This window comes from Trachypithecus francoisi, unplaced genomic scaffold, assembly GCF_009764315.1.
Source record: "Trachypithecus francoisi isolate TF-2019V2 unplaced genomic scaffold, Tfra_2.0 Lachesis_group20, whole genome shotgun sequence".
Classification (NCBI taxonomy): Eukaryota; Metazoa; Chordata; class Mammalia; order Primates; family Cercopithecidae; genus Trachypithecus; species Trachypithecus francoisi.
The window spans coordinates 36,987,092-37,005,417 of record NW_022681466.1 but is presented as its reverse complement, the minus strand read 5'-3'; the positions used below and the strand labels follow the sequence as shown (position 1 = coordinate 37,005,417).

Below are 18,326 nucleotides of genomic sequence, written 5' to 3'. Positions count from 1 at the left end.
TAGGGTTTACAATATGGATCTTAACATAGTCTACTTTATTTTTAATGTTTTTGAGAGGGAGTCTTGCTCTGTCGCCCACGCTGGAGTGCAGTGATGCCACTCAGCTTACTGCAACCTCTGCCTCCTGGGTTCAAGTGATTCTCCCACTTCAGCCTCCCAAGTAGATAGGGTTATAGGTATACACCACCATGCCTGGCTAATTTTTGTATTTTTAGTAGAGATGAGGCTTTGCCATGTTGGCCAGGCTGGTCTCGAACTCCTGGCTTCAAGTGATCTGCCTGCTTTGGCCTCCCAAAGAGCTGGGATTACAGGCGTGAGCCACCGCACCCAGCCAACATAGTCTACTATGTTTGATTGATACTAATTTATTCCAGTAAAGTATAGAAACTAAAAAAGTATAGAAACTAAAACAGAAACTTTGCTCAAATATAGCTCTACTTTCTACTCTCATCTTTGTGCTACTGTTGTAACTCATATAAGATCATTATATGTTATGGGAACAACACGCTTTTATAATTATTGTCATATAAAAATGTTTAAATACATAGAATAGTTTATACTGTCTTTTATTATTACTTATGTGATTTCTACTATTGGTGCTCTTTATTTTTTTTGGCAGTTTTTATGGTTTTATTTAAACATAAAACGTGCATATGAGCAGCTGTCTACTTATTTTCTTCACTGCACAGGCTGGCATTGGGATTGGTGACTCCGATGGCCAGCTGGGCTGCTCTTTCCACAATGTCTTTGCAGTTCTTGGAGGAAACACTGTGGGCAATCTCAGCACATTTGTTGGACATTAGCAGCACTTTCAGCTCCTTGACGTTGTGGACCAGGAACTTCTGGAAGCCACTGGGCAGCATGTGCTTTGTTTTTTGTTGCTGAACCTTCCACAAACTCTGTTGTCAATACCTCTGGGTTTCTGTCAGTTACACTTAGTTCTGACATATCAGTCTAACTGATGCTGGATGAACTTCTTGGTTCTCTTTTTGATGATCTTGGACTTCACAAGGGGACTAACGGCAGCTATGATGCCGAGTAGGGGATGGCTGCCACCTCCATAGGCACCGCCAAGGAAGAGAGCCTCTTTATTTCTTCACGTGGATGTTAATTACTGTCTGGTGTCACTTCTTTTCAGCTTGAAGAACTTCCTTTACTATTTAAAGACAGATTTCCTGGTAACAAATTCTCAGTGTTCATATAGGAATGTCTTTAGTTCACCTTCATTTCTTTTTTTTTTTTAAAGCTTTTTTTAAAAAGGTTTAAAAATGTTTCTATTAAAAAATTTATTATATATAATAATAGTATATATTTATGGGGTACATGTGATATTCTGACATATGCATACAACGTGTAATGATCAAATAGGGTAATTAGGATATTCATCACCTCAAATATTTATCATTTTTTTGTGTTGGGAATATTCTGAATCTTCTAGCTAATTTGAAATATACAATAAATTATTTTTAACTATAGTTACCTACTGTGCTATTGAACACTAGAAGTCATTCATTCTATCCAACTGTATTTTTACAGTCATTAACCTCTCTTCAATATCATCCCTCCTGCCCTTGCCAGCCTCTGATAACCATCATAATACTCTCTAATTCCACAAGATCAACTTTTTTAGCTCCCACTTAAAAGTGAGAACATGTGATATTTGTCTTTCCATACTTGGCCTATTTCACTTAACATAATGACCTCCAGTTTTATCCATGTTGTTGCAAATGGCAGGATTTCATTCATTTTACGGCTGAATAATATTTTATTTTTTTTGTGGGTGTGTATATATATGTATACATATATATAATATATATTTTTCTTTTTTTTTTTTTTTTGAGACGGAGTCTCGCTCTGTCGCCCAGGCTGGAGTGCAGTGGCCGGATCTCAGCTCACTGCAATCTCCGACTCCCAGGTTCACGCCATTCTCCTGCCTCAGCCTCCCGAGCAGCTGGGACTACAGGCGCCGCCACCTCGCCCGGCTAGTTTTTTGTATTTTTAGTAGAGACGGGGTTTCACCGTGTTAGCCAGGATGGTCTCGATCTCCTGACCTTGTGATCTGCCCGTCTCGGCCTCCCAAAGTGCTGGGATTACAGGCTTGAGCCACCGCGCCCGGCCTATTTTCTCCATCCATTCATCAACTGATGGACACTTAAGCTGAATCTGTATCTTGGCTATTGTAAGTAGTGCTGCAATAAACACAGGAGCGTAGACAGCTCTTTGTTTTAGTGATTTCCTTTCTTCTGAATATATACTCAGCAGTGGGATCACTGGATAATATGGTGGATCTCTTTTCAGTTTATTGGGGCACCTCCATACTGTTTTCCATATTGACTTTACTAATTTACATTCCCATCAATAGTGTACTAGCACTTCCCTTTCTCCACATCCTCATCAGAATCGGTTATTGTCTTTTTTATAATAGCCATTTTAACTGGGAGATAATATTTCATTGTGGTTTTGATATTTCGATTATGATTAGTGATGTTGAGCATTTTTTCATATGTCTGCTGGCAATTTGTATGTCTTTTTTTTTTTTTTTTTTTTGGGCAAGGTCTATTCAGATCACTTGCCCATTTTTAAATTGGGTTATTTGGTTTTTTGTTATTGAGTTGAGGCCCTTATATATTCTGGTTATTAAAACCTTGATGGATGGATAGTTTGCAAATATTTTCTCCTATTCTGCTGGCTGTTTCTTCACTCTGTTGATTGTTTCCTTTGCTGTGAAGCTTCTTAACTTGATGAAATTCCGTTCGTCCATTTTTGCTTTGGCTGCCTGTGCTTTTAAGGTATTATACAATGTCATACCACTCAAATGAATGTCCTACAGCATTTCCCCAATTTCGTCTAGTAGTTTAGGCCTTAGATTTAAGTCTTTGAATCCATTTTCTTTTCTATTTTTTTTGAGATGCAGTCTCCCTCTATCACATTGGCTGGAGAGCAGTGGGGAAATCTCGGCTCATTGCAACCTCCGCCTCCTGGGTTCAAGCAATTTTCCCACCTCAGCCTCCTGAGTAGCTGGGATTACAGGCGCCTGTCACCATGCCCAGCTAGTTTTTGTACTTTCAGTAGAGATGGGGTTTCACCATGTTGGTCAGGCTGGTTTCGAACTCCTGGCCTCAGGTGATCCGGCCACCTTGGCCTCCCAAAGTGCTGGTATTACAGGCATGAGCCACCTCGCCCAGACTCTTTAATTCATTTTGATTTGATTTTTGTGTATGGTAAGAAGTTGGGATCTGGTTTCATTCTTCTGCACATGGATATCAAATTTTTCCAACACCATTTATTGAAGAGATTGTCCTTTCTCTAATGTATGCTCTTGGCACCTTTGTCAAAAAAGAATTGGTTGTAAATGTGGGTTTTTTTTTTTGTAGTTGTTGTTGTTGTTTTGTTTTTGAGACAGAGTCTCGTTCTGTTACCCAGGCTGGAGTGCAGTGGCGCGATCTCCGCTCATTGCAACCTCCACCTCCTGGGTTCAAGCGATTCTCCTGCCTCAGCCTCCCGAGTAGCTGGGACTACAGGCGCATGCCACCAAACCTGGCTAATTTTTCGTATTTTTAGTAGAGACGGGGTTTCACTGTGTTAGCCAGGATGGTCTCGAACTCCTGACCTTATGATCCACCTACCTTAGCCTCCCAAAGCACTGGGATTATAGGTGTGAGCCACCGCGCCTGGCCTGGATTTATTTCTGGGTTCTCTGCTCTGTTCCATTGGTCTATGTGTCTGTTCTTATGTCAGTGCCATGCTGTTTTGGTAACTATAGCTTTGTAGTATATTTTGAAGTCAGGTACTAATTCACCTTTATTTCTGAATTACAGTTCTGCCAGATAAAGAATTCTGGATTGACAGTTTTTGCTTTTTTGTTTTTTTTTTCCTTATATCACTTTCTCATACCACTGCATACTGAGCTCTACTGTTTCAAAAAGTCAGCTGTTTATCATATTGTGGTTCCCTTCTATATGACGAGTCTTTCTGCTCTTGTGGCTTTCAACTTTTTTCTCTGTCTTTAGTTTTCAACACTTTGACAATGATATGTCTACGTGTGAATCTTTTTGTGTTTAACACAGTTGGAGTTCATTAAGCTTCTAAGGTTAATAATTTTCAACAAATGTTAGAACTTTCAGATATTATCTTGTCAAACTTTTTTCTGCTTCTTTCCTTCTGAGACTTCCATTATGCATATTTTGGTAGACTTGATGGTGTTCCACCTTTTGTGAAACTCTGTTCATTCATTTGGTCTTCTTTCTCTCTTTCTGATGAAATAATCTCTATTGATACATACTCTGTTTTGCTGAATATTTCTCTGTCAACTCAAATCTGCTAGAATTTCTATTTGATTCTGTTTTAAAATTTCTATCTCTTTATTGCTATTTTCTACTTGGACAAGTCAGTGAGATCATACTTTCCTCTAATTCTTTAAATATAGCTTCATTTAGCTCTTTGAAAACATTCATAATAGCTGCATTGACGTCTTTGTGTGGTAAGTAGAACATCTGGTGCCACCTCTGAGACAGTTTCTACTATTGTTTGTTTTTTTCTTGTATATGGGTCACATTTTCCTGTTTTATTCCATGTCTGATAATTTTTTCTTGTTGAAAACTGAACACATTTGATACTTTATATTAGCAACTCTGGATTCTGAACCCCGTGTGTTTTGTTTTGTTTTGTTTTGTTTTGTTTTGTTTTACAACTTCCTGGAACAATTCTGTAGAGTTTAACTTCCCATACAGTATCTTGCAATGTGAAGCTGCTCAGCTTCTTGTTGTTTTCTTTTTTATTATCTGTTTTTATTGTTAAGCTTGGCTTTCTTGGGTTAGCCTAACTTACTGGTCAGCCAATGACTGTTGAGAGCCTGTGCTGAAACACCTTGAGCCAGTAACACTCGCATTCTTTTCCTGATGGATCTGTACATGGTTTGGGGAATGCATTTAAAGTTCAGGCAGGTTACAAGCCTACTCTGGCTTTTACTTTCTGCACATGCAAGGCTTCGCCTTCAACTAGGGAGGAATAAAGGGCTAAAGCCCACTTTGGTTTCTCCTGAGTTTGTGTATAGCCTTGTACAAGTAGTCTACAGATCACTGGGGACATGAGAAAGCTTGTTAAGGCTCACTATGGTGATCCTGTTCCCTGTCAAAAATTTGACTGGTCTGTTGTTAGTCTGCTGCTTCCCCTAACCAGTATTTTATCCCCAAGCTGGTGATGTCAGTTTCCCCTCATTGTTTACCACCATGATGGTATGTATTTGTTTTATAATATCCTTGAAGAGGCATTTATTCATGCTCTCCTTCAAATCATAAATCAGACTGTCAGTCCATTCTGACCTGCCCTGTGGAACTATCATGCAGATTTGCTGGATGGGAGGAAATGAAAGCTGCTCCTGGTTAAATTACCACACTTCCATTGTTCTCACCAAGGATTAGCAGTTCTTGAATAAATGCTTCTTAATTTATTGTATATATTTGGTCAGTTTCCAGAGTCCTGAAATGGTTGTTTGACAATTTTGTTTAGTTTTTTTAAGTGCTTTTGGGAAAAGGGTTTGCTGAAATCTTCACTCGGCCATTCCAGAAATCATGATAATATTTTTTTTAACAAGGTACTGACTGTAAGTTAGAGACAAATATTTGTTTCACCTTATTGCATATGAACCAACCTGAATCATCCTTTAAAAATTATCACAGTCAAATGAATTTTTATAAGTAACAGTAGAGGCAAAATAAAATAACACTGAAAATGAATAAACAAATTAAAAAAAAAACCCAGATGAAATGAACCAATTTGGAACCAACAATTTTAAATCTAGACTTATTAAAAAATACAAAATACAGAAAGCAGATTATTGGTACTTTTAAGAAAGAGGTCCTAAACTTGATTCTGCCAGTCCCATGTAATTTCAGGTCCTCAACTTCTATAAATCTCAGTTTTCATTTTTACAAAATGGGAGACATTAATTTCATGCAGTTATTCTAAGGGCCAGATGAGATAATGTAATTACACGTATTTTGCAAAGAATAACCTTCCATGAAAATATAAGATTATATCAACCTTATTTTTTGAAATAGGGATGCTATGAGTAGTTGTAAAATAAGCCAATAAATATAAATATGGGCTACATAGCATTCTTTCTATCTATGCTAAGTGATATTTACTTCAGAATATATTACTATAGTAAATTAGACTGTAATAGAAAAAAAGTCTTGAACTCAGGAGTTCAAGACCAGCCTGGGCAATACAGTGAGACCCCATCTCAAAAAAATCCAAGACAGAAAACAAATAAAAACTACAGGAGACTGGAGTTTTATGAAAGCAACATTTAAAAAAACAGATTTTGCTTAATCTTCTTTAAGAAATAACCATGCTGCTTTGCATATGGAGTGGCCACCCATTTATTCCTTTCCTTTCTTTTTTTTTTTTTTTTGACAGAGTCTCACATTGTCACCCAGGCTGGAATGCAATGGCATAATCTTGGCTCACTGCAGCTTTGACCTCCTGGGCTCAAATAATCCTCCCACCTCTGCCTCCCGAGTAGCTGGGACCACAGGCGTGCACCACTGAGCCTCGATAATTTTTTTATTTTTTGTAAAGACAGGGTCTCACCATGTTGCCCAGGCTGGTCTCGAACTCCTGAGCTCAAACAATCCACCTGCCTTGGCTTCCCAAAGTGCGGGGATTACAGGCATGAGACACTACACCTGGCCCCTTTACTTTCTTAATAAACTTGCTTTCATTTAAAAATAAATAAATAATTAATTAATTAATAACCATTTTTAAAACTTGTCATTTAAAAACTTAGAAATATATCTACTACTTTAACTATCCATGTATTAACTGGCATGTCCTGTTTAAACGTTGAATATGTAATACTGTTCTCAGGTATTCCAAACAACTCTATTTTAGTAAACTCCCATCTATCCAGAAATCCAAGCCACAAGAAACTACTGAAGAGTTTGTATGCACAATACTTTCAAGAAAAAGTCAAGTGACAATACCTATTGAGAGTTTATTTTAAAAGCAGAGTTTACTAGAAATTCAGTCCTATTTCTGAAACTATCTACACAAATGTGTAGCATAACAGCAATGTCACAAAGCAATGAAAGATACTCAAGTTATTAAAAATTAGAATATAGCTATAAAACATGCATACCTTTGTTTTTAAAATATAATCCAGATATTTCATCTTAAGTAATTCATCCTAAAGTAAATCCTTAAGCCAAGACATAGAGACTTTATTAACAAAATTGGTCCAATAAGCTTATATTAAAAAAGAATAATAGAGGATGAACAGGGCTGCAAACCAATCATTTAAAATTATATTCAAAGAAGGCTTTATTCTAATATATATTAAAGTAGTATTTTATGATCTAGAGTGAAAATAGGAGCAGGGAATAAAATAGGTTTTCAGAATATTCCCATTTTTATATAAATCGTACAAATATCATTGTGGGCATATGTTTATATGAATATTAAAAATGTCTACCGCAATTATCTATAAATTATCTATAAAATCTTTCTCTGCTTTTTGTTTAGCTCTATTTTCTAATTTTTCCAACAATAAACATATTTTGGTACTAAAGAAAACTGGTTACTTTTTATCTCATTTCAGAAAATCAAATTTAGTGTTCAGTGCAATTTTAATGTTAAACAGAATTTGCCTTCTTAATTAATCTATACTACCTTCCTTTATCTAGGAAGGTACTTTAACAAAAATATTTCAATATGTAACTATTTTTGAGAAACAGTTAATGATTACATTAAAATAGGACATGCTGTTCCTCAGTAACCAATATATTTCAAGTATTTGAAATTTCAACTATATAACTGAAACTACAAATTTACCTAATAATTTGTCCTTCTTCTTCCGGAGTAGCTGGTCTTAACCCCAGAACTATGTGACACACCTAGGGAAAAAAATGGTAAATCAAAGTTTATTAACTGCATACTATTTCACATTCTCTGCATGAGACCCACTTCTTAAATGGGAATCTGAATTAGCAACAGCTTTCAACTCATGAATTATCAATTATTCACTTGAGCAAATTTTAACTTTAGCCTTGTGGTTTTGGGGTTTTGTTCGCTTTTTTTAAATAAGCCATTCCAATGGAAGCTAACTTTCAAATCTCTAGGTAAGAAGGAAAGAGAAAGAGAAAGAAGAAAAAGGTAAAGGGGAAGATATTACCTCAGGAACAGATTTCAGAATAATTCTTCTGACACTTGCATATGATAGATTTTATTGTTTTTTTTTTTTTTTTTTGAGGCGGAGTCTCGCTCTGTCGCCCAGGCTGTAGTGCAGCGACACAATCTCGGCTCACTGCAAGCTCCGCCTCCCGGGCTCACGCCATTCTCCTGCCTCAGCCTCCTGAGTAGCTGGGACTACAGGCGCCCGCCACCGCGCCCGGCTAATTTTTTGCATTTTTAATAAAGACGGGGTTTCACCGTGGTCTCGATTTCCTGACCTTGTGATTCGCCCGCCTCGGCCTCCCAAAGTGCTGGGATTACAGGCGTAAGCCACCGCGCCCGGCCGATAGATTTTAAATGGCCAAAACACTCAGCCATATGTGAGATCTTGGCAAATAAAAGCATAATTCAATATTGTATCATTAACCTAACAAGCTAACTCTATCAATTTAAAAACACAGATAAAAATAAAAACAATTTAGCATAACTGTCTGCTCATTGTACATATAAGCATAACCAAATACGTGACAAAGCACATACAGTAAAATATAATAAAATTTAGGTGTTGAGTAAATAAAATATAATAAAATTTAGGTTCAGGGTGTTTCCTGAAAAAAACTTTGAGCTTTTCAGTAAAAAATGTTGGAAGCATACACATAAGCAAATCTAAAGTATATGTTTATTCATAAGTTAAGAGTCACAAAAACAGTGCCACTCCAAGTCCACAGTAAGAATGACGAAATAGGTCGGGCGCGGTGGCTCAAGCCTGTAATCCCAGCACTTTGGGAGGCCAAGACGGGAGGATCATGAGGTCAGGAGATCAAGACCATCCCGGCTAACATGGTGAAACCCCGTGTCTACTAAAAAATACAAAAAAAAACTAGCCAGGCGCAGTGGCGGGCGCCTGTAGTCCCAGCTACTCGGGAGGCTGAGGCAGGAGAATGGCGTAAACCCGGGAGGCAGAGCTTGCAGTGAGCTGAGCTCCGGCCACTGCACTCCACCCTGGGCGACAGAGCGAGACTCTGTCTCAAAAAAAAAAAAAAAAAAGAATGACGAAATAGCAAAGGTAAAACTAAGTCAAAATGCTATCCTCTGTGAGAGCTACAACATGACTCAGACACAAACTTAAGTGACCAAAATGTTCATACAGTGAATATGAGATAAAGAGTACACTAGATATGTTTGTGTACAAACAGTATATGAACTGTCAACTGTACATGAGCAATACATTGAATATGTTCATGTACTGTTCATACAATAACTTCGTATACTGAATATGAGATTGTTACTTTAAAAAATAACAATAGTTCAGTGGCCGGGCGCGGTGGCTCAAGCCTGTAATCCCAGCACTTTGGGAGGCCGAGATGGGTGGATCACGAGGTCAGGAGATCGAGACCATCCTGGCTAACACAGTGAAACCCCGTCTCTACTAAAAATACAAAAAGCTAGCCGGGCGAGGTGGCGGGCGCCTGTAGTCCCAGCTACTCCGGAGGCTGAGGCAGGATAATGGCGTAAACCCGGGAGGCGGAGCTTGCAGTGAGCTGAGATCAGGGCACTGCACTCCAGCCTGGGAGACAGAGCCAGACTCCGTCTCAAAAAAAACAAAAACAAAAACAAAAACAAAAAAAACCAATAGTTCAATTAAAAAAAAAAAGCCTACAGAACCCACTACTGAGGATATTATTTTAAATGAGATAAAAATAGTTGACCAGGCCAGGCGTGGTGGCTCATACCTATAATCCTAGCACTTTGGGAGGACAAGGTGGGCAGATCACTTGAGGTCAGGAGTTTGAGACCAGCCTGGCCAATATGGTGAAACCTCATCTCCACTAAAAATACAAAAAGTAGCTAGGGGTGGTGGCACACACCTGTAATCCAACTACTCAGGAGGCTGAGGCAGGAGAATCGCTTGAACCTGAGAGATGGAGGTTGCAATGAGCCCAGATTGCACCACTGCACTCCAGGCTAGGCGACAGAGCAAGACTTTGTCTCAAAATAAATAAACAAAAATAAAAAACAGTTGACGAATTTTCATGTTACCAAGCAATTCTGTTTTGTTTATAGTGGTGATCTATATTATTTTCACATATATTTTATAAAGCCATCAACTTGAATCTATGCTGAAAATTATAACTTGTAATAAAGCAAATAATTGATTTACAGGCCTATCAGATTATATATGTTTTAAATACATAGAACTTAGTCATTAGCTTTCAGGAAGAGACCAATTTCCATTTATTCCAACATAGATGTGTTGCAGACAAGTTCGTTATTTAAAATGGTAGATCATGGCCGGGCGCGGTGGCTCAAGCCTGTAATCCCAGCACTTTAGGAGGCCGAGATGGGCGGATCACGAGGTCAGGAGATGGAGACGATCCTGGCTAACATGGTGAAACCCCGTCTCTACTAAAAATACAAAAAACTAGCCGGGCGACGTGGCGGGCGCCTGTAGTCCCAGCTACTCGGAAGGCTGAGGCAGGAGAATGGCATGAACCCGGGAGGCGGAGCTTGCAGTGAGCTGAGATCTGGCCACTGCACTCCAGCCTGGGCGGCAGAGCGAGACTCCGTCTCAAAAAAAAAAAAAAAAAAAAAAGGTAGATCATGATACGTATAAACATACTAAACCATTCTGACCTTCACAGTGGTAAAAGGAAAATAAAATTAGAAGAAACTAAAATAACCACTATTAAATCAAGTTAAATATTTATGAATAACTATAAAAATGGGAAAACTTAAATTATCCTTAAAAATCAGAGCAAGAGAATTAGTTTAACTAGGACAATAGTTAAAATTTGGCAAGCTCTATGACTTAGTGTTGACTTCTGGTAGCTTTCATTCTTTCCTTCCCGCTTAATCTTTCTTGGGCCTTCTAAATAATAAAAATTAGGAAACAGCCTCATACCTTCAATGATCTCTTAATCAGAGAGATTGTATTCTTTGAAAAACTTGGGCTGGGCGTGGTGGTTCACTCCTGTAATTCCAGCACTTTGGGAGGCTGAGACAGGAGAACTACTTGAGCCTAGGAATTTAACACCAGCCTGGGCAACATAGCAAGACCTGTCTCTACAAAACATACAAAATTAGCCAGGTGTGGTGGCACACGCCTGTAGTCCCAGCTACTCGGGAGGCTGAGGAAGGAGAATCACCTCAAGCCTGCACAGTCAAGGCTGCGGTGAGACATGCTTGCACCACGGCACTCCAGCCGCATGACAGAGCGAGAGCTGTCTCAAAATTAAAAAAATAAAATAAAATAATAAAAAAAGGAAAGAAAAATGTATAGCTACCTCCTTATGATTCATCTTTCTGGTCATACTGCCTTACTTATCAGGAAGGCTATTTATTCATTTTATTTATTTTCTTTTAAAAAAATTTTCCTGGTCAGTCTTATTACAAGGAAGCCCTTTTAAAAGACAATAATGAAGAAACTAGCAAATTATGATGGCTTTTGCAACTTACTCTCTATATGTCTGTGTACTACTCTAAAATGAGTTAAAATAATCTACATCCCACTTTTCTATTTCCCACATCACATTTTGAGAAACTTCAGCAAGCACCCATCTTTCAGATGTGTAATGTAGTTCTGTTTTTTTTTTTTTTTTAAATAATATATGGTTTTGCAGCCTAGACACAACAACTCTGACTACTATATGATGGAAAAGATGTAGAAGTACTGGTATTACTACCCTCTGTTGCTGTTATTTACCTTAAACATACCTGGAAAAGGAGGTTCAAAAACTCATTGGCAAGAACATTTTTCACACTCCAGATCTGATAGTCTTCCAGAGTAAGATGACCCATCTGAAACAGAGACACTCATGTTAGGAACATCTTCTTTTCTTTTCTTTCTTTTTTTTTTTTTTGAGACAGAGTCTCATACTGTTGCCTGGGCTGGAGTGCAATGGCGCAATCTTGCCTCACTGAAACCTCGGCCTCCCGGGTTCAAGTGATTCTCCTGCCTCAGTCTCCCAAGTAGCTGAAATTACAGGTGCCCACCACCATGCCCAGATAACTTTTTGTATTTTTCAGTAGAAACTCGGTTTCACTATGTTGGCTAGGCTGGTCTTGAACTCCTGACCTCGTGACCCATCTACCTCGACCTCCCAAAGTGCTGAGATTGCAGGCGCCCACCATGATCTAAATGTTGACTAACACAGAAAAGCAATTTCTTCCTCTTTACTTTTTCCTAACTCCCCTAAAATGCAGAAGGTAAACTAGTTCAAGTTCATTCCTGTATGTTTCCCTAAATGCATTCAATAGGAAAATTTTACAATTTGTGGTAATGCAAACATATATAGTTTAATCATACATGGTTGGTAAAATTCACTAAATATCTGGGAATTTTATCAACTCAGTAAGAAATACTGTCCGTTTTCTTTAAAAGGCTTAGATAACTAAATCAATAAAGATGTTCTAGTAACATTATTTGTCCTCGCTTCCTTTTATGCCTCAAATGTATTGGTGGCAGTCTGCACTATTAACAAGGAAAATATATATATACATTGTTTTCTAAAGAGAAAAAATATTGACTTGCAGAATCACTGAGGTGTATAGATCAACTGTCTTATAATCAAACAATAGACATGTGAGGGATTTAATAGAAAAATCACTGGGCATGGTGGCATGTGCCTGTAGTCCCAGTTACTCCAGAGGCTGAGGCAAGAGAATCGCTTGAGCCCAGGAGCATGAGTCCAGCCTGGGCAACATAGCAAGACACTATCTCTTTGAAAAAAAAGTAATAATAATAAAGAAAATCCTCCAAATCAGGGTAGAGAAATAAGCTAAAGGTAAAGGAAGAAAAACAAAAACTCCTTTTTGTTTTTTCAAACAAGTTCACATCCAAAAAGTAGAAGACAGGGAAAGGGGTAGGCAAATCACTAGACTATGACTAACACTGAATCACAGAATCTTTCTTATCATGATCAATTTTCAAAAAATTGTCCTGTTCACTTACAACAGAGGAAGTGCTGTGATAAGGGTTTTTTTTTCCACTCAAATCAGTACAGCAGAGGTCCTTGAATAATGTTTCATTCAACATCATTTTACTATAATGTTGATAAGAAAAAAAAATGGATTCCCAGCTGGGGCCACTATCTGTGTGGAGTTTGCATATTCCTTCCATGTCTGCATGAATTTTCTCCAGGTTTCCTCCCACATCCCAAAGACATACATGTTAGGTTAACTAGAGTGTCTGAATTGTCCCACTATAGTGTGATATCTGTTGCTGTGAGGAAAGGAACATCAATGCCAGCACCATGGCAACAGAAGAACCTCAAAGGCTATGTAAGATCTGCCAATCTCCCAAATCAAATATACAAAAAATTGGTGAAGAGAGGGTTTGAATTCACACTTATGGTAGCAGGTGAATCTGGATTGGGCCAGTTAACATTAATCAACTTATTATTCCTCACAGATTTGTATTCTCCACAGTATCCAGGTCCTTCCCATAGAATAAAAAACACTGATGAACAATGTAATTTCATCATTCCAAGAAATACATTGGTAAGAACACACGTGCAGAACTTGAAAGATGTTACTAATAATGAAGAACTACAGAAGCAGAAAACTGGCAGCTGTGACATAACGGAGTTGATAACGTTACCAAGCAAGGGAGGCTTGCTGCTGCCTGATGAGATAGAAGCCAATACTATGACGTTGGGTTTTTGAGAAAAGCAAAGCAAACAGGTCAACCAAAAAGGAGATGGCAGTCCAGCTCAAGTCTGTCTCCCTGTGCTGGTTTTAAGGCAAGAATTTTATTTAAAAAGCCTTATAGGGTGGATTCTGGGATTGGCAGGTGACTGCTAGAAGGAGAGGACTGGAAAGTCCTTGGGCATGCACAGTTATTTCTTCATGTTACTTCATGGATCGCATGTGGAAATTGGGGGGAGTCAGTATGAAACATGCAATGGGAATTAGCAAGCTCATTCTGCGTAAACTCTAGTTAGCCATATTGGTTCTAGCCAATTCAGCCAGTTTCTAAAATCTCACAATGAAGAGAGGGTTAGCATTTCAGCAAGTTGTTATTTATTTTATTTTGTTTTCTAAAAGAGATACAGGATCTCACTCTATCACCCAGGCTGGAGTGCAGTGGTGTGATCACAGCTCACTGCAGTCTCAAACTCCTAGGTTCAAGGGATCCTCCAGCCTCAGCCTCCTGACTACAGGCACAGGTTACCAAAACTGGCTTACAAAAAAAAAAGAAAAACACAAAAACACAAAGTCTAGTCATGCTGCCCAGGCTGGTCTTGAACTCCTGGCCTTGCAATCCTCCTACCTTGGCCTCCCAAAGTGCTAGGATTACACAGGCGAGAGCCACCACACAGGCCAGTTTTTTGGTGTTTTTTCCCTTCAATCCGCTGTTCTGCAAACTCAAGGAGTTCTGCTGGTTATCAGTTTCCTACTCTTTGGGGAAAAGTTTTAGTTGCAGCTTTTTAGTAAGTTGTTTCTTTTCTTAGCCGCTATCCTGTAAGCCCAAGACTATAGTCATTGGTTTCTTTAACTCTTTAGGGCACAATATCAATAACAGAATAAATGGCAGCTTACTAAGAGTCTTCCTCTAGCACAAATGGAAGAAGGAAAAAGGGAGCAAGTAGGTAAGATGAAGAAGATGGGGATCAAGGCAGCAGGTATTTGAGATGGTCAGTAAGTAGTTCAAAACCTGAAGGATTCTGAAGTTGAGCTCCAATGGTGCCATGAAACGATGCAAATGAAAAACATGAAATGACGCAAATGATAAACGAATACTACATTCATTTAATGCAAATAAAAAACAATTTGGAAGCACAGCAAAAAGAATTAAGAGAAAAACCGCTGTCAGTTTGAGGATGAGTAAGCAAACTGAGAAGTCAACAATGTATTTTAGAACATCAGAACTCTTCAAGAATCTTGGTAAAGATCAAGAAGAAAGGGAAGATCTTTTAAACTCCCTATTGACCAAGAGTTACATATTAGTTGCCAAAACACCATTATGGACATCAGTGTTTGCTGGATCCCTCTGACCAATCTGCATCAGCCATTATGATGGATTTAACAGCATGACAAAAATGACTTTGTTGTTGATCCTGGTGGAGATTAAGATGCCTTGAATTGTAGGGTGTTGTGCACTTATAAAGTAACAGCTCTAAGTGCCTTTCCTACATTTTCTTTTCCTTTTTAAAAAATTAAACAGATATCTTCAATTTAATGCAAGAGAACACTTCGCTGTTGTACAGTCATGTTCTGGCGATTTGAATGTTTACAGGACATTCTAAAATAAAATGACTCTGGAAGGTTTTGATTGAAGATAAATTGCCATAATATGAGGCAAACTATGCTTCTCTATAACTATAATGCAAAAGTTCCATCTGATGCAGCATATACAATAAAGTAAATTAGTCTAACACAGGTGACCCTATTTTTTCACCCTTCTATTGTTTAAAAATACACATGGGGAAAAAACCCTATATGCTTACAGTGCACCTAGAACTACTTTTTGAAACAATCTTTTTTTGTTGTTTAAATCCTTTAAATATATATTACTCTTATTTAGTGCCCCCTTTAGCCAGAATCTCATTATTGCTTCCTTTTTGTAACAACACTTAAATTTAGGTATTTTCCACATATTGGCCCTGCTAAAATAGAATATAGCATCTTTCACATGGTAGGAACCAGCAAGGAAGCTTTCCTTTAACTCCCTTTTTACATTTTATGGTAAGTAGCAGGAGGAAGATGCATTTACAGATGATTTCTAGGCAACACTGAGAAGATAAAGACCAACTTGCAGTCTCTTTAGTTTACTAGAAATAGGAATCACGGCCTCTTAAAGAGAAGTCACTATTTTGCACTGAGCTGTATTCATAGATAGCACATATGCACTTTTTGTTTGTATTGTAAACAATTCATGTAACAATGTTGTGATGTAAAAAAACAAAAAAATGAAAAAATAATAAATTGTCCCAGTATGAGTGAGTGTGGATATACATGTGAGTGCGCCCTTCAGTGGGATGGTGTCTTGTCCAGGGTTGGTTCCTGTCTTGTACCCTGAGCTGCAGGGATAGGCTCTGGCCAGCCACTAACCAGAATTGGAATAAGCAGGTTGGAAATGAATACAAGTTACCATAAAATAACAACTCGCCGGGCGCGGTGGCTCAAGCCTGTAATCCCAGCACTTTGGGAGGCCGAGGCGGGCGGATCACGAGGTCAGGAGATCGAGACCATCCTGGCTAACATGGTGAAACCTCGTCTCTACTAAAAATACAAAAACTAGCCGGGCGCGTTGGCAGGCGCCTGTAGTCCCAGCTACTTGGGAGGCTGAGGCAGGAGAATGGCATAAACCCGGAGGCGGAGCTTGCAGTGAGCTGAGATCCGGCCACTGCACTCCAGCCTGGGTGACAGAGCGAGACTCCGTCTCAAAAAAAAAAAAAAAAAAAAAACAACTCATAAAGTATGTAACGATCATACAAATGTATGATAATAAATGATATGCTAAGAAAGTACTCAATGAGCCTCCCATATTTGTTATTGTTAGTTTTTGAACTGCAAGGTGGTAGGAGGTGTTTCTTATAATTTTCATTTTGCAAACATTTATCCCTTGATTTAACCCATCACCACTACTATGCTGCTGTCACTCATTAATTCACCAAAAACTGGGTAAATAATTATCTTGTTTTTATCAATCTTTCTTAGATCTATTTATAGTTCACATTTATTTCAAAGTTTAATATTAGAAGTGCTTGGGGTCTTTATTTAGAAGTTTGGTGATGTTTTTGTGACTAGAAATATGCTGTGGGAACTTAACTCTTGTTTGCCTAAGGTAAAATTAGTTTTGTTCTATACCCTTCCACTTAAAGTTGCAGTTTCCAAGAACCTAAAGACAACATTAAGTGAGTACTAACTGTACAAGAAGTTAAAGGCATCTGGAACTGTAATACATTATGCACAAAAGGATCTTTGACTTAGACACCTATTGTTCATATTACAATGCTATCAGAACTGTCAATTACTTCCATAACCATCCGTAATTAGTATTCCCTTTGCCTTTGAAAATTACTTTTGGTTATAGCAATACAGTTTTAAAAGATACAGGAATAGGCCGGGTGTGGTGCCTCATGCCTGTAATCCCAGCACTTTAGGAGGCTGAGGTGGGTGGATCATCTTAGGTCAGGAGTTCAAGACCAGCCTGGCCAACATGGTGAAAGCTAGTCTCTACTAAAAATACAAAAAAATTAGCTGGGTGTGGTAGCGGGCTCCTGTAATCTCAGCTACTCAGGAGTCTGAGGCACGAGAATCATTTGAACCCAGGCGGCGGAGGTTGCAGTGCACTCCAACCTGTGCAACAAGAGCAAGACCAAAAAAAAATAAAAAAGATTCAGGAATAAATCATAGCATAATCATAATGGAATACTATGCAGATGATAAAAATACTAAGTTAATCTATATATAACTATCTAGCATATGAAAGACACTTATTAAACATTCTACTAAGTTTTTTAAGTAAACATTTATTTACTAGGCGTCTTTCATATGTTAGATAGAAAATTATATATAGATTTAGGAAAATTCAGAAAAAAATTATTGCAGAATGACTTATATAGTATTATTCAATTTTTAAATAAAGAATACAGACAACACATGTAAATTTATCCTACACTTGATAGTAGTCAGAATAGTGTATCTTCCTCTATAACATTCATTGAGAATAACTAAAATTTTAATTCTTAAAACAAAAAAAGCCCAGAAGAACTGCAAGCTCTGCCACATCATGTACCTCAGTCATGAGGAGGCAAAAGAGAAACATGTCACATAACTTAATGAACTCTAAGGGTGAGGATATTATGCTCTGATAAATTCCATTGCATTAAGAAGTTTTACACTGAACAGTCACAAGTAAAATTCCAGGACAGAAAAATGAAGAATGCCAATACAAGGAAAAGCTATGTTGAACATAAGCTATATTTCAAAATGCTACTTTTTATCTTTGAAGTAATAATTGTCAATGATTCTGCACTGAAGACAAAACTAACAGCTACTGTAAACTAATTTTAATTTTATAGGACTCAGCATTTAGAACAGATAGGGAAATCATAGTGAAATATGAAAATGTAATAACTTCTATTAATTTTATCGTTTGAAAATCTAAAATGCTACTAATAAAAATAAAATAATGGCTGTTTAAAAAG

General features: G+C 37.9%; 1 protein-coding gene and 1 pseudogene across 6 annotated transcripts in view; both read right to left on the bottom strand.

Moving 5' to 3' along the window:
* The window catches only part of USP32 (ubiquitin specific peptidase 32), a 225,218-nt gene that overhangs the window by 69,182 nt on the left and 137,710 nt on the right, over nt 1-18,326 (bottom strand). For all 6 annotated transcript variants that reach the window (XM_033183779.1, XM_033183781.1, XM_033183780.1 and 3 more), the window contains 2 exons: nt 11,887-11,970; nt 7,834-7,895 (listed from right to left, as the gene is read on the bottom strand). In XM_033183779.1, coding sequence (XP_033039670.1) covers nt 7,834-7,895; nt 11,887-11,970 — 146 coding nt within the window. The remainder of the gene's footprint in view (nt 1-7,833; nt 7,896-11,886; nt 11,971-18,326) is intronic.
* On the bottom strand, nt 217-5,659 carry LOC117066554 (annotated as a pseudogene).